Source organism: Pleurodeles waltl, chromosome 9 (assembly GCF_031143425.1).
Source record: "Pleurodeles waltl isolate 20211129_DDA chromosome 9, aPleWal1.hap1.20221129, whole genome shotgun sequence".
In the NCBI taxonomy this organism is placed as follows: domain Eukaryota; kingdom Metazoa; phylum Chordata; class Amphibia; order Caudata; family Salamandridae; genus Pleurodeles; species Pleurodeles waltl.
Window position 1 is genome coordinate 862,370,614 of NC_090448.1, and position 22,819 is coordinate 862,393,432.

Genomic DNA, 22,819 nt, shown 5'->3' on the forward strand with positions numbered 1-22,819 from the left:
GTGGGATCTAATGGGGAATTCTCAGAGGCCTTTAAGCTTTCAAGGGGTGTGCGCCAGGGGTGTGTTCTGGCTCCTACTTTGTTCCTTCTATATACAAATGGATTGTCTGATTTTTTGATGGAACATTGTAGGGATGTCCCAAAGGTGAATGGTATTGATATCCCTGTGCTGATGTACGCGGATGACGCGGTCCTTATGGCCCGCACTATGAATGGTCTCCAGGAAATAGTTAGAGCTTATGCCTCCTTTATGTCAGCTTTGGGTTTAGAGATCAATTTTAAGAAATCACATTTTATGGTTTGCGGAAGACCCTTGAGTAGGGTGGGGGAGCTAAGGATGGAGGATCAAATTATTAGCAGGGTCCATGAGTTCCCATATTTAGGGGTTATTTTTTATGAGAAAGGATCTTGGAAACCCTGTATTGCCAGAAGGGGTGTGCTTTTTCATGCAACAGTTGGTGCGACTTTTGACTTTGCTGTAAGGGTAGGTAGTAAACCTATTAAGCCTTTGCTTGAAATCTATAGGCGGAAATGCCTCCCTGTCCTGCTCTATGGTGCGGCACTTTGGGGGTATAGGGATACCAGAGCCCTTACGGTAGAAGAAAATCGATTTTGTAGAAGGCTATTGGGAGTTGGACAAAATATCCCAGGTTTTTGCCTTCATCTGGAACTGGAGCTTGAGTTTGTGCAGGACACTATCCAGTTGGCTTCCCTTCTGTTCTGGAGTAACAAACATGCCACTCTTAATAGGGATATTTTAAGGGATTGTTTGGCTTGTGACAATGTAAAGAATATTCCCTGGCTGACGCACATAAGGAAGATGGCCCATGATCTGGGGCGGCCTGAATTGTTTGATTATCCTGAGGGCCTGACTAGTCGTGATAAGAAATGGGTTAAGGATAATTTTCTGAGAATCCAGGAGACCAAGAGGGAGGGGGAGGCCTTAGGGAAAAAATAGATTAGGGATTTTATCATGCTAAAGATGTGGGTGTGTCCTGAGCGCTATCTCTTAGAGATAAAGGATGTGAGGGAAAGGTCTCTTATTACTCGATTCCGTTTGGGGATCATTAGAAGTAATCTGTGTTTCCCGTTAGGTCAGTATGGGGGGAAATCTATTAGACCCTGCCCCTGTGATGGGGTGTCCCAACAGACCTTGTCCCATTTTACATTGTTTTGTGTTTTTTATGCACCGTTTAGAACTCGATTTCTATTACCTCTCCTAAGGCCCAAGGGTTTCGTGCAATATCGTCCTGCTTTTATGTGGTTGCAAATGGCCTCAGATGTTCTGGTGTGGAAGGGCCTGGGATCATTCTTGAAGGGAGCTATTACTTGGCGTAAAAATTTAGAGTTTTTGGAATGAATTCTTTTATTTTATTGTTTTTTATGAATGAGGTTTTATGTTTATATTCTTGATGGGTGTTTTTATTGTATATGGTTTTATTGTTATATCAACAAATGTATTGGTGATTATTTGTTTTAATGGATGAATTTTTCATACCGAATAAAGTCTTCTTCTAACGGTTACTTTACGCTCATAAATGGTGAACAGCCAAACACAGTAAAGTTGCTCAAAAGGGTAACAGTGTACTTACATGTGTGTTGAATTAGTGTAAATGACCTTTGTGAATAACCCCTGTATCCTGCATAAATTTCAATCTTCTATCAGAATCCGCTTTTTTTTTTAGCCCATTACCATCCAGTAACTCTACCTTTGTTTTTTGACATGACCGCTTCAAAGTATTTAGACTCGTCAATTTTTCTTTTCGTAATGTTGGTTTGACCACAGTTTGATCATTTGCAATATTTCCAAGCAAAAAAAGTGAGACATTTTGCCATATTGATCACCAAAGCAAGTGCAGAGCTTAGGCTGAATAAATGCATCTTGACATACCCAAGAATCATAGTTTGCATAGTAATGTAATCTAGTCCACAAACACCTTGGAAAAAGGACAGTTAGAATATTAGCCGTCAGGAATATGGTTTGCCTGTGGCTGGCAAGACACAAAACTAAAAGTCTGTGGCATTTCGAAACTTACCCTACAATCTGTACAGCCTCATTAAGAGAGGGATCAACGACTAGCGAGCTGACAATCTCCCAGCCTCCATCTGCTGCGATGATTCCAACTCTCTCCAAACCCAATTTGTCTAAAGTATGCCGAAGAACCTTTGTGACAGAGAACACACTTCAAAACGTTGGGCGTGGCCAAGAAAACAATTATCTACAAACATTAACCAATATACTGTCTGGAATGGAAATTTGTCCACAAAATTAATCATCTGTGGATGGCCAAATGCCATTGAACAGGCTTTGTGCAATGACAGTGACGTTGTACGTGTAGCCATTGACAGAACCATGGCTGGATTCCTCTTGTGGTGTGGTGCACAATTAATGAAACTTTTTTTTTTTTAATAATAAAAAAAAGATGGCTATTTCTTACATTTCCATGCACTGGACAGGTTTTAAACAAAGCTTGAACGTCCCTGAGGGACAATTTTGATATAAACATATTTTTTTGTTGATTTTGAACGCCTGAGGTTCCCCCGCTACTCATGCTTCCTCTGTCATAAAACTAGAGATGACTGTGCCTGTAGAGCTAGGTGAACCAAAGCTACTGATTCGGGGGGGACGTAATCTGGAAATAAGCGGTCTGGCCGCAATCATATTATTTTTCTTGTGCCTTTTAAATCTTACTGGGCCTCTACGTTATTTAAATAACCTTCTCCTGTGGCAGAAGAAAGAAGCACTACACAACAAACAGTAGCAAAGCAAATACTTTGACATTTTTATGGAATGTAGATTAGGCTTCCACATTTCATACAATCACCAACGCTATTGGTTTCGCCTGTGCCTGTTTGCCTGGCAGCACTGGAGAGCGGACACAGACAAAAGAATCTGAATGAGCTCTTACAAATGCAATAGGTTTATTCTGGTCCAATTCACTTCCACAAATTCAGGTCCAGGCATAGACATTGCTTGGATTCTGGAAAGATTAACTAAGCGTGGACACTAACTGGTTAAATGTTTTCTCTTGCACTTGTTTGCCGCTTCGGAGAGCCTGCCCGAAATTTAATGGATTCCAAACTATGTACTTTTGTGCTTTGGCACTACGTACCATGGATGCCAATATTATATCAGAGATCACCACCTTTGTGTCATAATCAGCATGTTGCCAGAGATTATCATCACTGCAAGAGGTCCAACCTTTTCCCACCCTTTCACCGTTGTGCCAAGGCCAGCATATTGCCAGGCATTACCACCATTATGCAAGTGCCCATATGTTCCTAGAGATTACAAAAATTGTACTAGAACCAGTATTTTTAAATAGTAATTACCACCATTGTGGCATAGGCAGTATGCTGGTAGGGATTTCCACCACTGTGCCAGGTCCAGCATTTTACCTGTAATTGCCACCTGTTTGCCAGGATAAGCATGTGGATAAGGCAATTATGCCAAGAATTGCGATGACTATGCCACAGTGAGCGTGTTGCTGGAGATTAAATCCATTGTGCATGGCCAGCATGTTGCCAGGAATTACTACCACTGTGTCAGGGTCAGCATGTTGCAATTTACTATATTAGTGCCATGGTAACACGTTTCTAGGGATTACCACCATTATGCCAGTACCAGAATTGTTTCTGGCATTACCACCACTGTATTAGGGTCTCCATTTTACGAGAAATTACCACATTTGTCCAAGTGTCTGCATTCTGCCAGGGATTACCCTCACTGTTCCCAGGAACAGCAGATTGCCAAAAATACCACTATTTTAATAGGCCGATCTTTGGATGGGTTAGGACAGTGGGCAAAACACTTACGTACACACATAACATGCACAAAGACCTATTCATGTAAATACGTACACACAGCTACAAATACACAGGTGTACACAGACAAAATCACAAACAGAAAGGCACAGATGCACATGTGTACACACAATACAGAAACCTTTCTAGGTCTAGCCAAGACATTTTGATTTCTAAAAAATATATATTTACAATATAATAATTAAAGGGGCTTTCAGCCAGCGTTCTTTATCCACTGGTCTGTTGGTGTGTCATTTACATTTTGCTTCTGCCCACTACAGCATAGGGCAGGGGTCAGCCCACTTCAGCGACTGGACAGATTCACTTTGAGTGACTGTATTTTGCTGTTTCACAAGGAGCACATCTGCACACAAGCTAGTTCCCATCTCTGCCAATGTTTTTGTTTTTAATGTATTACTTTGATATTGCCTTTGTGTTTAGAGTCTGTGGAAGTAGGATTCTTTATTCCAGATATAAGCACAGGCCACATTTCACACTTTATCAGTACCTGTTACAAATGCAGTTGTAAATTCCTTTTGGAAAAGTTCTTTATTTGACTTTCTCCGATAAACAAAGGACACTCCAAAAGGAATTTCACAGCATAATGAATTGCGTACATTTGAAACAGGTTTTAAGTTAACAAAAGTTTGAATATTATACATTGGAATTCCATTCTTCAGAACACATTTATTCTGTACTCAGTTTCCCAAAAGGTTCTTTAATAAACTTTGCCCAGGAAAAAACTAGCCTTTATCGTGTTTAATTTGCAGTACTTTTTTATTCCTTCTTTCCTTACTTCTTTCTTTGCTTCTCATTCTTTCTTTCCACTTTCTTTTTCTGTGATTCCTTCGTTCTTCTTTTATTCTTTCATCCCTTCCCTCTTTTTTCATTTTTTTATCCATTTCTTCTTTCTCATTTTATTTCACACCTTCCTGCTTTCCTTTTATGCTTCCGTTTTTTCTTTCAATCTTTCTTGCTTTCCAAGTTTCCTTCTTTCTTGCTTACTTTCATTGTTTTCATTTCTTCTTTCTTCCTTTCATTTTGTATTGCTTTTTTTCCCCATTCACTGCTACTTTGATTTCCCTTCTTTATTACTTTTTTCTTTTCTTTCATTGCTTCCTTGCCGTTCTTTCTACCTTCATTCCTTTTTTCTTACATTCTGTCATTCCTTCTACTCTTTTCGTGCATCCTTTTTTCTTTCATTCCTCCTTTGATTTCCTTTTTTGTTTCCTTCCTTCTTGCCTGATTTTCTTTCACTTATAAGTTCTTTTTCTTCTTTTTTCTTTCATTCCCCCTTTCCTTATTGTTGCTTTTTCTCGTGTGGTGCTAAAGTCATACACTTTAAACCTAGAAAAAGGCATGAGGGGTGTACAACTCTTTTTTCAATGGGGTGTCTATAATTTTGCTTCTGCCACTGAAATTGAGGAAAGCAATCACACAGTTGCAAAGAAAGTAAAATAAACATTACACAAAGAGTCTCTAAACGGGATGCCCTACATACATGCTCACATGCACAAAAAAGCATCAGACCAGATCCCGTGCAAAACCCTATCACTTGCGTAGGTTAGCATTGGAAATTTAACTGCTAAACATCTAAATTGAAGAGATCACGAAGGTTCGTGTGTAATTCAACAATGAAAGTACAGGGTTTATGGACCGCAAGGAAGTTACTCATCACAAAAGAATTTGAATTTCATTAAAGTTTGTGACCCACACTTTTTTATAACGTGTGCTGATTAAGAATAGATTGTCTTGAATTTTGCTTTAAGCCTCAAACATCAACGGATTCCCATGAGTTGACTCTATTTGAAATGCTACTGCAGAAACATTTACGACTAACCTTTTGTGTGTTCTCAAGCACTACACCCCAGGTACATATAATTATTAAATATACTTTAACAATCTTACAATGACATTGAATCACTCTAGATTTTGCAAGTAAGCTAATGTTCTTCAATTGGTCAACCTCAACTCAGCAGTTTGGGATATGTCCGAATGTATTTGATGCTCTGCAATGAACAGAAAGAGGATTTTGCCCCATGACTGCAAACACTAAATGAAACAAAAACTTCAAAATCCTTTACTGATAAAGCAGTGAGAAGTAAACTCAGTCATCTGACTAGCAGCAATGGCAAAAGCTAATGATATCTCATTATCCTTTACAATCAATTCACAAACGGAGCATCTAGAAAAAGTGCACTACTTGTGTATTTTCTCTGAGAAGGGTTAGATTACATGATACCCCGAAAAGGTGAACGTTTTCCAGATCCATTAAATGGGTACTTTTCGAAAACTGTAAGGCAGATAGTGAAGAGTCATGTGGTTAGCTGACTGTTCTGCCAGGGCCCTTTATACATGTCTGTATTATCAGTATATTTTGACTGGTTGTTGCCCTGAAGGGGTACAAAGCCCCAAAAGTTCCAGCCTGCCTCCACCCTGTCGCTAAAGCATAGACGTCATCCACATCCGGATGGCTAGTCCTCCTATCTACAAAGTGGTGTTCATTGGTAAAAAAAAAAAAAAAAATCTATCACACAAACTATTCCGATTATAACATCACTTGAGTGAGGTAATTTAAAAGAAACAACTAAGCAAACTATGAAGTGTTTGTGGCTCAATCAAATCCAATGTTACTCTGGGAATCCTTCCAGAAAGACAAGCTGGTGCTGTGTATTCAATATATGTTACCAATACTTGCATGGCACCCTCTGCAAGGACACCTCACTCACCTTTCTGGTCCTGGGACAGATTTGCTTTACGAACTGCGATATGCGAAGCAGCATACCCCTAAACACACTTATTAAAATCAATCCTTTTGACTAGGCCTCTGTATGAGCTCCTTGGCACAATTGGCCAATGAAAATGCATCGGCTCCCACAGTCAGTCAACAATTCTCCATAAGAAAGCAAAACAGCCCTTGTTAACAGTGTGGGTTTAAAATAATGCAAATAGCACGGACTCCCGAGTTATGCACATACTACTTGAATGTTCTTCTAAACTGAATGGGTCTACAAACGACCAGAACTCCTGCACAGAATTATATATTTTTTTAAAGCATACAGAAACTACAGCAGAATTTCGTGGGGTTCTAATTCAATTTCTACCCGCTGGAATATACTTTAAACGCTGGCACAGCCAGCATCTCTGCTAGGTCAGAAATTTACTATGTAGGCTCTTAAGGAAAACCAAAAGCATAGTTTTTTGGGAAATCTTGTAATGATTTCTCACTTATCGAAAATATGGATCAGTTAAACAGTATTTGTCACAATGCTGACCGCAAAGACAAGCAATTAACATGTTAAGGGAAATCTTTCAATGCTTAACATCAAGCTTTTAACATGATTTTAACTGTGAAACTCTCAAGACCAAAAATAATGACATATACGCTTTACGTCACATACCTTAATGTATTTGATGTCAAATGCACGTTCGTTCCAGATCTGTAAAATAAAGTGAATAACGTTCTTGCAGATTGTGAGGAAAAGGTCACAGCCTATATATTGCGCTTCCTCACTGCCAACTTCCCAAAGTCCCACCTCCCACAAAGATCGACACAAACATTCATGCAACTCCCAAATCAACTACAATTACGATTTATTACATCCAGTATTGGATATCACATCTCAAGAGGCGCATCATTAAAGTAGAAAGAATCAAAGAAACTCAATTTAAAAAGTCTGACACTTAAGTAAAAGCAGACTAATTCAGAGAATAAGGTCTCTCGTTGTTGTAGACTAGATGGGTCTGCTTCAGTTTTTGCTGACGTTTTTTTTTTTATAGGGAGTGGGTAGGAAGGAGATTGGGGGCACCCACTACAACATATAACATGTGGCAATCGGTTAGCCCACTTCAGCCACTGGCTATCTTCACTGCGAGTGGCAGCATTATGCCCTTTCAAAAGGAACATGTCCACATACAAAGTAGTTCCATTCAGTACCAGGGACTACTATGGCAGTGTGTGCTTCTTGAAACCAAAAAATACCATGTTTTTAGATCAACGAAGACCCAGGAGCTTCCTCAACAATGAAGTTTTGGAAAAACCATGACAAAATAGGGCAAGCATTGGCCAAGTCAAAGGCGGACAACCAACACCATACTTATTGGCTTTGCCAATGCTTGTTTTTTTTATGTCTTCTTGTAAGGCAGACTATTGCTGAGCAGGCTGGGCCTTTTTACATACATTACTGTTCTTAATGCATATCTTGCCTTCTAACTAGAAGTGCCTGAAAGGCCTTTTCCTGGGATCCCGAAACAGCTGGTAGTTACTAGTCAGCATCTGCATGTGTACTTTAGTTTACAATCATAACTACTACATGTCAGTTGGCTAACCAAGTTAGTGCTGGTGGGTACTTGACTCTCCAGGAGAAGCAAATCCAAGTGGCCTAATCTCACTCTATGAAGTGGTAAAGATCAGAGTGCCAGATGCAGCATGACACATAGAAATGCACTCTATAAATTCAATGTCCTATCAATGCTATGTCTTCAAACACAAAAAAAGATTTTCAAGAAAACTGGCAACATGTCTACGTTATTCTACAGGGCGAAGACTGGATGACTTAGAAGACTTCAGGGACCCATCAGAGCATATTACAAAGTTTATTAGGGAAGCCCGAGTTGATAGAAAATATGTGAGAAGCAATTAAATGCAATGCAGCAGCTGTGACATAAAACATATGAGCCCCTGTGTCAATGCTCTCTGCGTCCAGCATCGAACAACTTAGGTGCCTAAAGCCTCAGCTGACTAATTAATTGCTAAATAGTAACACTCCCCTCACCCATAAAACCCATCGTTCAAACAAGAAGGTCTATGTCAATGGAGGACGTGTTAGTGCAAAAAGGCTCAGTGTTCAGTTACAAACTACCAGCTGGGATTTGGTAACTGGTAAATGATAAGAGAGGGAACGGGGTGATAACAATAGTAAAGTACACTGTTCCACAATGCAATATGGAATGTGAGTGCGGCTGAGCATTGTCTCCATAAGCACTCCCCATTATCTTTTTTAATCCTGGCCTGAACTACTTTCTGAAATATTAAATGTGATGGTTATGGTTTAGAGCCAATTTTACATTTCACCTTCTTTTTTCTTCTGCACACACCTATAGTCAATGTTCATTACAGACACATCCACCATTGCCAATAAGATCTCCGGTCAAGAGCCACCTCCTTTTTTAAAGGGGTGGCCCTTCAGGCATTGCAGTGCCGGTCTGACGAGGAGCTTGCCTAGTGATGAAGCTTGACATCCTATTGGATATGTGTGGGCTGTTCTGCTACTGACTATCAAGTTCCCCTGTGTAGTAGTTTTTTCCCCATTATATATATTTTTTGTGGAAGTGTACTTTACTATTGTTACTTGTATTTGGTAACTGGTATCTGGTTGAGAACATACAGGGACCATAATACACTGGACTCTAATTATGGACAAACAACTAAATACAACCAAAGCTGAAGCCTCCTTGTTTGAGCACGACCACGCTTTCTCTTCAAACTAATTTTAACCCCTATGACACCAAAAGAAAAGCTGCTGGTCTTGAAAAACACTACAGTACTGATTCTGGAAACATAATTAGTGTCTTTATGGTGAATACATCGATGACCTACCTGCAGTGCTTGCTTAGAATGAGCTCCTGTCCATCTACTAAGTATACCTTTTCGGTTCTAGTTGTCCGGGATAAATTACTGACATGTGCCCATTCTAAGCACCACACACCAAGAGCAAGCACTGGTTGGTTACAAACCAGTTTCTCCTTATATGAGCTGTAGAAATCACACTCAGTGCAGTACCATACAAGCTAAACTCCTCCTGTAGCACTGTCTAGACATTAGCAAATGGCACTTACGCACTGTACATCTAAACCACAAATGGCCTCTTGATTACCCACCGCTCGTCGTCACTTATTTGCTCAAACGTTCCGATGTTTCACAGCCCTCAAACATCATCATAAAAAAACGGGAACACTCAAAACCATATACAGTTAGCCACAGGCCCAGCTCTAGGATGTTTTGTTTGGGAGTGCCATAAAAAACCATGGGTGGGCCATGAAAATGAATGGGTACTGGCCAAAAAACATCTATTTAATGATCTGATATTTTAGGTATTGGCATCTGTCCACTTTTGACATTTTTAACACAATAGTCAGCACTCAAGGAGCTACATATTTCGCTTTCCCCGATTTGATTTGACTTTGGGGAAGAGAAGAGAACAGGCGCAGCCCATCGTTTAGGGCGGAGGGCCCATACCCCCCCACCTTTTGCCCCTCATGAAGAGTGCCGATCAGGCTGAAAAAATGTCGGCCTGACAGACACTCTTCATGTTCAGCTCAGGTAGCCAGGTGAGGCATGCGCGATTTGCGCAGACTCCTGTCTGCCTGAGCTGAACTTTGCTGGGCTGAAGAGGTCCCAGCTCCTGTGGGCATGACCTCCTCGGGTCAGCAAAGGTGCCTCGAGGACCTCCCCCGGGTGACGAGGGAAGCATCATCCATTGACTTTGACCTGGGTGCTTCAGGTTTAAGCCTTGAAGTGCCCAGGATGAGTGTCAATCAGTGACACCTCATCACAGAGTGGGGTGGGATCAGCAGTCTCACTGACCCCATCCCACTCTGTGACAAAGTTGGGACTGCTTCCTTCCCTCATTGGCTGACCTAAGGTCAGCCAGAGAGGAAAGGCAGCAGTCCCAACCCTCCTGGAACCTCCGAGGCTGAAGGTAAGTGTGTGTGTGATCTTTTTAAATGAATGTTTGGTGCATGTATCTTTGAATGTTGATGACTGTTGTTAATAGATGTGAGTGTGCGCGTGCATGTGTGTGAAAGAATGTGTGAGTGTGCTTCCCACCCGCCCCTCCCTCCATTCCTACTAAAACTGCTCACCACCACAGGAAGAGATGCTGCTTGTCAGATCTTTACGATGCAGATCTTTGATTGCAGCATGCTTCTCCTGGTCATGTGCAGCAGCAGAAATGTTTCTGCTGCCATACAGGGCCACTTTACAGCTTTCCATGTTTTTAAAAACACTTTAGCAGCTTTTAACTTTGCAAAGCATTGAAGAAATATGATACAATAAACCGAGAATCTTAATTCAGTTTTCAGGATACCCGCACTGATGAGATAGTGCTTCATAGCAGCTACTAAACTCTCCTAACTTCACACATCTCCCCAGGCCTGAAAATGTCCAATGTCAATGGTGTTAATCATTAAAATAAACGATAAAGGAGAGCCCATGGGGATGCAGGCCCATTTCAAACACTGAGGTGAAAAACCTTTGCTTTTCAGTTTGAAATGGTCTTTGTTGGGCCAGAGTAATCCTTGGATGGGCCTGGACCACCTGGCCTACCTTCTAGAACCGGACCTGGTTAGCCCTGTGGTGATTGTCAATCATAGGTCAAAACCTTCATCTATTCTCAACCAGTGGGAAGTCTGCTACCTAGGGTGAGACTAGAAGCTGCCTTTGATGCTTCAAAGTAAACCAGTGTGGAGACTACCACCACGCTGACACACACGTAATTTGTCTTTACATCAATTAGACATTAATGACACACTCACACCCAAAAGTAGTCTGAAAACATTAGGAAACCAAGCTTTATGCAGAAAAGGAAACATTAAAACAACGGAAGGAGTTAGCAAAATGCAACTTTAGACTTCAAAACACCATCTAAAAATGTAAAGCACAAAATACTGTTCAAAATAAAGTTGTGCTAATCATTAACCATTCAAGTAGCAGTTGCCATTTTTCTTAGGCCATACTGATGCGTTAACTTGAAGCACTTGCTCGCAGAAAGACAGGGTTCTGTAGTAAGATTTTCCAATTTCTACTGCGTATGCAAAATTTAACAAGGTAACTGATCACTGTTTTTTGATACTGTTAAGAGGTAGACACACTCATTTAAAATTATTTCTCACATTTTCATTCCTGCGCTTGACGCTTAAAGTAACTAAAATCTAACAAGGTATTCCGATTCCAAAAGCGTCCAATCGCTGCCATAAATGGGTGCTCTACCTAGACTCAGTAAGCACAACTCCCTGCAAACTGTCAGGGCCTCTTGTTAATAAATGCATTTTCCAGAATCAAAAGAATGCAGAGTACTAAAGTTTTCTCTGACTATGGGCGATTCCACCATGGAGTGGCTACTTATTTCTCAGTTCATTCCCCCTGTGCAATTAGAATGCATCAATGAATGTACCAAAAACCTTATTGTATAAATCTGAGAGACAATATGCACTTTTCCTTAATAGTGCAATCTTGGTCTTGTGTGTTGCTAGACTGCTCTGCTTGTATTAACACTGTAAACATTTGCTCCATCTCAAGCCTCTTTTATAATGTCTCTGGACTTGGTTCTCGGACAGCAAGATTCTTTGATCTCTAAATAACACCTCACTCTAACAATGGCAAATTTTATCCCACCCATATTCTTGGGGTTATCAGCTAATTATTCAATTAATTGCCTCAACCTTTCTGTCACTGATTTACTTCTTATGGTGGGAATTATATAAGCCATTGTCAGCTGTACCAGTGTCTCAGAGCCATAAAGGTGAGATTGTTGAGTAAGAAAACGATCTATACAGTTCCTAAGTCATTCTCCTCATTCAATAATAAGGACCCTTGAATTCGTATATTGGGAGCTTTTTATTTTACGCTTTTTTACTTGTAACTCAAGTTTCAACACCAAGCCCGCCACACAGGTCCTGAAATCACAGCTGCATTCTTCCACAGCCTCCAATTTAGCCATTTTACGTACAATTATATCTCTGCTTTAACCTCTATTACTTTGGATTCCACCAGTGACTTGAATGTTCCCGGAAGCTTTCCAATGTTACAGTTTAGGGATATAGGGCATCAGTTTCCTTATGATAGGAATCGAGAGAGCTCATCAGGGCACTTTTACTTGTCTTTAGTTATACCTGTCAAGTCATATTTGTCAGTTCAGACACAAAGTGTAGGATGCTAGTTGTCAGAGAGCAAATACGTTTCTCAAGTCAGCTGCTTTGTGTTTCTTTACTTTCCCATCTGCCATTCTTAAGAGGAGAATTCCAACCCGTTGATAATACTCTTAGATTCCCTAAAATGCTCTCTGTAAGTCATGCTTCCTCGAGGATAACTGCTGAGAGAGAAGCTCAAATTGCTAAGTGTCTTGGGAGGATCGTAGCCCCACTTCCTTCAAGCTGTCTCCACTGCAGTCTTATTAGGTACTCCCAGGAGACGGGGTGCCCAACAGTCCACTCAGCATCCAAACAGAAGGCAGAATGAGGTGCCCTCCCACTCGGGCATCCTCTGACTCTAAGGTCTGATGGGGCGTGGCACTGCCTCTTGTTCGGACAATTTCAGAAGCACCATGAACACATATAATGCATGTAATTCTCCTAAAAGGCAGATAATTGCAAGCATGTGAAAGCATGAACATAGGGGGTTAGTACATCCAATGATCACATTCGTGCATGAGTTGCGCAAAGATCTAAGGGGCCAATGGGAGAGTTGTGAGTGGGTACTCAGGACATCGAAGAAGAAGACAGCGTATTTTAAATATTTGCTGCTCTATTTTGGGTTTTGCACTGCAAGGAAACAAGCCTGAATCCTCAGTGAAAAGTAATGGTTTTGTAAGAGGTCATTCTCAGATCCATAGATGACTCCAAGCTACCTAACAAAAGGCACATACATACACCTTTTTCCCTCAGACATTGACAGTTCTTATTCAGTGCTCAATTTGAGCATTTGCTAACCTAAACAATACACTGCTAGCCAATGAAACAATTAGAGTCCTGATGTATCACAGGGTTTTACCGATTCTGTGTCTAGAATTTAAGGATGTATTATTATTGTGAAATCAACTACATCGAGGCCCTGCTCACAAAACACACCCCTGCTAGGTTCCCAATATATATATCATTAAAATACTGGAATGTTTGTAGTTGCATTGAGGGCAGCAGCGCAACAGGGAGCCAGAAATGCCTAGTATACGCCACATTTTCAAAATTCAAATCATTTTCAGGTTTCTCATTGTCTGATGTAGATTACATCCTTGGACTATACCCCAGCCTGTGGCTCAGACTTATAATCAGGTAGAAAGTCTTTAACAAACTGCCTAATCTTCAGCAGTGGCTATAATGCTTTATTAATAAAATTAATAAATAACAAATGATCGACCAAGTGCACTTCCAACCTGACTCATATAAGCCACTAAATCGGCGGAGCAGTAAAAACTGACCAACTAGTTTAAAGAACACTGATATGAAAACACAAAAGTGATAAAAACCCATCTTTTCACTAAGTCAGTATACAAAGTTAATATACAGCTACTTAATATTTTTAAACAATACCTAGGGAGTAGAAAGGAGCAAGCATGGGATGTGCTGAAGTTGAAGGAGTCGATCAGAGAATATGTCACCAAACAATAAAAGGACATTCTCATTACTCACCCCAATATAATCAATGTCCAGATCATGGTACTGTTTGGCTCCTATAATCCAAGAGGTCACATAGTAAGCAGTAACATCGGGAAAATCGTAAGGCCAGTTATTACCTCGACCTATCCATCCAGGAAAGGCCCAGGGAAGTCCTGAGGAAAGTGAAAGATTGCCAATAAAAGAAACTTGTAGAATGTATTGAAGTCAGCAAAGAATACATATGAGATACACAGATTACATAAGTAGATCTGCACTTGTGCACTGATGTTATAGCTAATCTCACAGATTCTGACAATCTAAGCATTATAATTTACAAAATCAATGTCACTAGTCTATAAACAAAAACAGTGGTCAATTCATAATTTTATGAATTCCTCTATATGTAGAAGGGGGTAGTCTATGCTCGCTCTTGCATCAGGCAAAAAGACATAACTTAATTGCACTACATCAGTGAAAATGGCATCCGTAACTGTTCATAACCAATGTCACAACCTTTACTTTGCAGATTATTCACATTCCTTTCCGATTCATCATTGAGGTTTAAAAGCAGACAGTATATCTCATATTTTTTTGTGATTCTAAGCACTTCATTTTTCTTGATCATTTAGCTTCAATTGGAGCTTCTGTCAATCTCAATTTCTGAATTATCCCGAAACGTGCAACAGAAGGAAAAAACAGTTTAATTGTGCTGTTTTATTCCTCGTTAAGTCTACAGTACACATCGTCGATAGGCAATTATCTTTAATGGAGCACAGTATCACTATGCCACATATAATGAGAGTCATACCACATAAACTGTCAGCAACACACTTATTGATATTCTTAAGAACTTCATCTATTGAATGTTCAATTGACCAAATTTCATCTGCCAACGTATCATCTTCCAAATTATATACATCTCTCATGAATGCTGCTACATCTTCAACAGACTCAACATTTCTATCTTCATAGCAGGGTAAACCTGATAAAAAAATTGCCAGGCTGATTCCTTTTCCAGGAACATATGCAAGTCAATACTATATTCGTGGCTGTTTGGAACACAGTCTACCCATATGAGCTGTAGAATTTAATCCACCACGAGGAGATATATTTTCACCAAAGTCTTATGATCAGTTTGTAAGGCAAACCTGCTTTCCCAAATAAAATACAGGAAATGATTGGTCGCCCGCACACATGCTTTCACGCTCAATTGTACAGTAATTCCCGTCAGTTTCGTTTAGGGTACTTGCTACCACCCACTCCTCATTTCCACATCTCTAGGATAATACTGCTTCCAACCTATAGGCACTCACATCAACTGTGATTACACATTGTTTTCTGAGATTAAATGGTTTTAAAGTCAGAGTGGATAAGATTTGTCGATTTATATCCTCAAATGCTTCTTTTTTCCCCACATGAACACTTCTCCCTTAAGTAGGAGTATACATAAAGGTTCCAGGAGGGTTTCAAATACTTTCGTGAATTTTGAATAATATTCACGTAGTCCTGTGAAAGACATTAATTATTCTCTTTCACCAGGAGGTGAAGCTTACTTGATTGCACATACTAAGGGGCCTTTGAGTACCGCCCCTTGATCAGACACCGAGTCCCTGATTACGACACTTGGCGGAGGGGATTACTCCATCCCAAATGTGACGGATATCTCATCCGACAAATTACAAGTTCCATTATATCCTAGGGAACTGGCAACATGCAGATGGAATATCCATCACATCTGGCACGGAGTAATCTCCTCTGCCAGGGTCGTAAATCAAGCTCTATATGTTCTAAGTATTCAACCAGCCTTTGGAAAAGTTCACTTTTCTCAGGGGAATGTACCAAGCCCTTGCCATATACTTTGCGCACCATTTTGTTTTCCGCCATATTCTTAGTGAAGACAAATATATAGTCCTAGAAACACCTAAATTGCATTTCCTTAAAGAGAAGAAAAATGGCACATTGGAAGACTGATGCTGCTGCTGTAAGTCCACATGGCACCCTTCTATATTGGAAAAGTCCAAAAGGTTTTATAAACACGGTGAGAGGTCTAGACTATACATCCAGTTCAATTTAATGGTAAACCCGTCTAAAGTGTAATGCAATGCAGCTCCTCCAATAGAACTTGCTTTGTATTGCATTTAGTTTGGCAATGGACGTTTATTGATTATGATAGACTTGCTGCTGCTCTTTGGTGACATCCACTCAGAAGATTTATAGCCTGATTTAGAGTTTGGCAGAGGGTTACTCTGTTACAAACATGACAGATATCCTGTCTGCCATTTTACATGTGCCATTGGATATAATGCACATGTAATATGGTGGACAGGATATCCATCACGCATGTGACGAAGCAAACTGCTAGCCGCACTCTAAATTAGGTCCTTAGTTTCTTCACTTATTCCTTTTTGTAGTGCTTTCAGCAAGGATTGAAGCTCCTTATGAACAGAAATAGGTACCCATCTTCATTTTGCTTTACTGGAACAGCATAGTCTTTGAGATTTATGTGATGGACAAATATTTGCAATCTTTTTAACTTATTAATAACATTAGGGAACGATTTGAGTATGTGAACCTTAATTCATGACTACTAGTAGAGGATCTGGAGCCCATGAATTTAGGGTAATTATTATTAATCTTTGATCCTTCCATCCCAGTACACATACTCCTTTGACAACTACATATATTCAACATATATTCTCAGCAATTCAACATTTGAATTCCACGTTACCGGGAAAGTACTATATGAGGTCAATTTGTCTGCCATCAAAAGTATTGGCCTTCTCATCTAGTTCAATTAGACGCTGAACTTCATGTGCCAACCCAAATTCATATCGGTTTTGATGGTGAAAATGGGACTGAGAATCTGCCATCACTCATAATTCCTTCCATAATACCTTAAAAGTACACATAGGTAGTTTTTAAATTTCCACTTACACAGTTGACCTAGTGAAACATTAAAACCATGTTTTATATTCTCCATGATGTTCTCTTTTATTATGGTTACCTGGAGCAATTCCTTGAACACAACTGTACATCCCAACTTTACACTACATTTGCTGTCTTAGCAAAACTTAGCACAGTGTACACACCCAGTCATAGATGGTACATTCCTTCTTAGATTCTGAACATACTCTATGCGATGCTAAGTCAGACATACCGCAACAGCATACAGACTTATTTTTACTCCTTTGCTTCTCGTATACTCACTCTTATCTCGCTTATTACCTAAAGCACATATTTCATTGTCCTTTCATTCAATGTTCACATTGACTTTTTCACCCATGAATTAGACTCCTCTATAGCCCAGTCTGTTTTCACTACTTCCTCCAGAGTAGACGCCAAAAATCCATAACCTCTCCTGGAACCTTTAACTATAGGTGTTCACCATAAGTTGGTCCCTGATCATTTTGTCTATTGAAGCCCTAAAACTACATGTGGTGGATAAACCCATGAGAGCAGTAAAAACTTATTGAAAGACTCATTATCACTTCGTCTTCATGTATATCAATGGAATCTTTCATGAGTTATACTTGTTGTTGGCTAAAAATGTTTTCCAGTCTGATCATTGCTTCATCAGTCATTATTTCAGCTGTTTCCAGTGATCCCTTTACTTTGGGCAACATTCTAAAATTATTCTGTCCCTCGGAACATAAAAAATGCAGCAGTAACCCTTTACTACGGTCCACTGGCAGACTGCTACCAGATTTGCTTCAAACTACAATTTAAGAAAGACAAAAAATATGTATCGGTAACTGGCTATACCTATACGTTTGCAAAGATCTGCTCCTAGAGTTTTTGTGTTTCCAAATGTCTCAGAGAAAAGAAAAGGGTCTTAAAATAAAACAATTAGAAGACGGAATATATTTTAACTTGAATAAACACAGTCAAAAGACCAGTCTGAATTTGGGACAATTAGTAATATCTTCTCTAAAGCACAGTGAAATGTATTTCCCATTGTAAAAAATGTCAAACAAAATGGCAGCCAAAACCTGAAGACATGCTTATAACACCAGAAAAATAGCATCTCTACAACACTGCTGCCTAAGGAACGGAGGCAATGATGTCAGTCCTTTGATGGTGTCCTAACCCTCAATGAGAGGGTGGGCAGAGATGAAAGGAGGGGTCATAGGGTGGTGCTTCCGAAGGTCGCTTACCTGAGCTCAATCAGCAGCACAGAGGAGATTCGAAAATACAGTACCAAATGTGCAGGGCAGTAACATACTTCTCAGACAACTAAATGTATATTTCACTGGCACAGGCCACAGGAATATTAGCATGGTAAGATGCCGATACTGGCACTGGACTTTTACTGCAGCATCTCCCTTATGACGTTCTTGTGCCCATCACTTTCTTGACGGTGACAGAAAGAACGTCCATAGGATTCAGGACTCCTTCAACTCGCACCAAAATGGATGTTGCAATCTTCAGGACACATTGAAGGTAAGTAATTGTCTTGTATTTAGCACATGACTCATCCTTTGTCATTTACAAATATGATGTATCGATTGCCTTTGTTATATACTACAATTATATTATGCTTAAATGTTTTTTTTATTCTGGGCATGCGAGTTACTAGTAACTAGAGAGCATGGATTTCCTTACACATTAGATAAATCCCTACTAGTTAAATACACCCCTATGATGTCAAATTCAAACGTACAAACCAGGGATGACTATGACTTCATCTTAGTTAATGGAGGTCACCATCTTCTCAATCTTAGACAATGGTAGTCTCCATATTCCCTCATTTATGCAGAATCACGGTCATGTATGGCATTAGATCTTATCTTTCTAAGAACTGTGAAAGTGTCAAGTCATTCAATGAATGACATAGATACAACAGCTCATGCCACATTTGTTTGGGAAAAATCTCTACTTTTCCCCATGTCATGGTAAAAAAGGACAAATGTCAAAAAGTGTCAAGTCATTTGATTAATGATATAGATACTATAACTGATGCGACATTAGTCAGGGACAAATGTCTTATTTTCACAGTTTCAAGTTTAAATAAGAACAAATACAGACATGCAGACTAAATGATGCAGTCTGAATTGACGTCCTTTTACCTTATATGTTCATAAGGAAACGTCTGGGATGCACACCTTGATGCATACAATCAATGCCAGACATTCCTAAATGCATGCCAGAAGTTCCCATTTCTGATAAGTTTTGTATATAAGGACTGACACTTGACCACTTGGCAAGAGAGGTTCTTCATCCAGATTATTGCATGAAATGCTACCAGAGACAGTCTTATCTACGGGTGCAGATGCTACATCTCGCCTGAAGCTGAAATAGTTGAGTCCCAGAGGAAGACCGCAGTGTGTGTTTGCCCTCCGCAGGGAACAGTGTCTTCACGCCTCCACTGATAAAGTCAGCCTTTGCAGTTAACAAGGTATGCAGTGTGCCTCTTCTCTCTAAGAAACTTTAGTCTGTAAGTTGCTCTGCAATCCATGCTCCCTTATTATAGCGCATAGAAGTAGGAGTTAGGATGTTAGTTTCTAGATGACACATTAAGCATGTCAGAAATGTTCATTTAATTCTTGCTATAACATGCCTTCTTGCTGTTTTTATAATATTCTGTGTAGTTGCTTTAGATGCAGTGAGAAACAGATTGTCCCTGCAGACATAAGTACTTTTACTTAAAAGTGTCAATTCTCCTTAGTACCGTAGCTGTGTGCGGTATTGTGACTAAAGAAATGTGTTTGTTACAGTTACCATGGTGTCCCTGACCCCGTTATTGGGATTGTTGGTAAGCCAAATGCAATAACTATTTAAAAAACAAATTGAGTAGTGTTCTGCTGGGCTACAATAACCCATCTTTCACATTCATCGCTGGTGCATTTGAACCAAGTTCATCGGTGTTACCCAGGGGTGGAAAAACTTACATTGCAGAGCTACGCAAAAGTTGTAGCTTATGCAATATTTGAATGTAGATTACAATTCTACACATTGTTAATAATACACAATTAATAATAAATGTGCAAAATCTTCAACAAACGGATTGTTTTACATTCACTAAAACCCTAGATTGATACATAGTCTGCATCACCTTCTGCTTCTTGCGATTCAATTTGTCCAACAGCTTTAGTTGAATGTATATTCGATCTCTGGTTTCCTCCATTTCAATTCCTCTGTTTTCCTGTGGACAGTCTTCTTGGTTCTTTGTTAATGAAGTACAATTAATATTAAAAGCACAAAATCTTCCACAACTTAATCTCAAAGTGGTCAACTCTTCTGCAAGACTTCATTTAACTAATCACATTATTGCATACATTTATTTATATATAAATAAATGTATGTCAAGAAAGTTTAGAAAAGTCCAACCCAGTCCAATAAAATGTACAGCAGTAATGTCCTTCCAGTTCACGAAAATAAATACCAGCATTCACCCTTCTTTCAAATTACCAGCTATGAAACAACGGTTTAGGTAAAATTCCATTAGTCTCTTTTCAGAGACAAAGTGAAAATAATATTTGTCTTTGATGAAGGTATGTCTCCAGACTTTCACCACTAGAATGAAAGCAGATGATCCACCTCTCTGGATGGCACATAGATGAGAAGGGAACCACGTCCATCTAGCAGAAAGGACGTATTCTAATGGCTCATGCTAGCTAACATCACAAGCTAAAGAAAGAAAACGTGAATTCAACAGATACTTAGCCATGTGAACACAATGAATTTGAAAATGTAAGTCCCTAATCACATACTGGGTTTTAAGTTCACAGCAGCTGAATTTGAGCATGCTAGTGATTACATTCACAGTCACCTTCAGGTCAGAAACAATCGTCTCCAAGTTTGCTTAATAATTTCCCTGAACCAGATTATTTTCCTCATTTTCCTAAACATTTTTCTCTCAATTGTAAAGAAATGTGGCTGTAACGAGGCACTCCTAATCTGCAGGTTGATCTTAATGGTTTAAGAGAGTTACCATCAAGAGAAGCCAAGAAAAAAGAATGAGCTGCAAATAATGGTTTCTATACAAAGGTGTGGCTTCCATTTTCTTTTAATAACCCAATTCTTGTGTCTTAGCACCGCTACATCAATTTTCAAAATTACAAACCTGGCTATGACAGAAATTGACTGTTCTTTAGTTATTACCCACAGAGGTGAGAAAAATATTTTAAAAATTCACACTACCCATTGGACACATCAGGACATTATTTTTGAATAAGCACAGCTGAAGCAGCAGACGGGTGCAGGCACTATGGCATGACATACCTATCAATGTGATATTTGGGTTTCTCTTCTTTGCTTCCTTCATCAACCACCACTCATACCCACGAAAGAAGTTCTGGTCATCTTCATAATGCATGTGAGAAGGCTCAGTACCATCTGCCAGAAAGAAAACGAGAAACAGAATTATGAAATGGCCCTTTGAGATTTCAAAACAATAGTCTTCTGATGGTCTGCTGCACAATACTTGGTCAGAAAGGAATTAAGCTACAGCAGTTGAACAACGGATTACACTGTGTAAAACAAACGAAAAAAACACTACTCTTGCACAACCGGGAGAGGTAATGCAATCTTCTATACTGTACAATTTGGTTAAATTCACTTAAATCCACATTTGAAGCTAGTTGCCAAACGGAATACAGTGTCTAAATAAATGCCTTAACTCTGAGAAGGTCAATATTAAACTACTCGTCAATTGTCCAACCAAAGAGTTTCTCAAAGAGTGGCATTCTCATAATCTAATACATCCGCTACTTTTTACAATGGTAATAAAATGGCACTGGGTCCAATGCTTACATGTTTTTTCTGCATTGAGTTGCTACTTAACGCTGTAAATTGTGATAACTGAAGCCACAAAAAGCAGATCATGAAGTACTGAGTCACTAACACTGGATTTTGCTGCTGTAGATGTCCCTAAACACACTGGAATATTTGACAAAGTGGTGGATTTTTTCAAAGGAGAAATTGACAATGTTTTGAATACCACTGTGGGTATTTATCCACACTTGCAATGGGTATTTATGGGAAACTGGGTTATTAGTTGTGTGGTCTGCATAAGTAACAGGTCCACAATCCCCTTAAGGTGAACCAAGCACCGCCTTGTAGCGCTTGACTCTCTCAGGGTAGCGAAGTAGAGCAGTCCAAGACCTACTTAGGGGAGGTGGTGTAGCTAGTAATCACCATTCGCATGCACAAAATATTTACACTCAATAAATGATTGTCCAGTCAGGACTTTTTTGTTAGAAAAAGAAAAGGTACATTTTGTACACACACACACACACCCACACACACACACAACTACACACTACAAAAAAATTACAAATACGTAGATGGGCAGATAGAAAATACCATATATGACACTGTGTAATCACCTGTGACCCCCCTAAAGGGGGGGAGGGGCACACAAAGATATCAAGTGAGTCTATTGGTTTTGTCAAGGTTGAGTAAGAAACCACGTTAAAATTATCATTTTGTACTTAAATGGAATTATCACACATAATACGCCAGCATCAATGCACTTATTAATACTAATAAAACATATTTACTGTGAACAGAAATCATTGATATAATCGTGGTGAACCAATAAAGCATTCAGAACGAGTAAAACCTGTGTCTGTGTACTTTTTAGACATTTTTCACCATCAAACTCCACTTATAAAAGTAGTCCCTAAAGGGAATCACATTGTAAT

At 39.5% G+C, this 22,819-nt stretch overlaps 1 protein-coding gene across 6 annotated transcripts in view; it reads right to left on the reverse strand.

The window, feature by feature from the left end:
* GALC (galactosylceramidase) overlaps positions 1-22,819 on the reverse strand; it is a 358,534-nt gene that overhangs the window by 269,453 nt on the left and 66,262 nt on the right. For 4 of the 6 annotated variants that reach the window (XM_069208123.1, XM_069208125.1, XM_069208128.1 and 1 more), the window contains exons 4-6: positions 21,396-21,509; positions 14,208-14,347; positions 7,205-7,243 (exon numbers count right to left, since the gene is read on the reverse strand). In XM_069208123.1, the coding sequence (XP_069064224.1) occupies positions 7,205-7,243; positions 14,208-14,347; positions 21,396-21,509 (293 nt within the window). Of the gene's footprint in view, positions 1-2,035; positions 2,164-7,204; positions 7,244-14,207; positions 14,348-21,395; positions 21,510-22,819 lie in introns of all 6 variants that reach the window. The other 2 variants (XM_069208124.1, XM_069208127.1) reach the window with 1 other exon arrangement.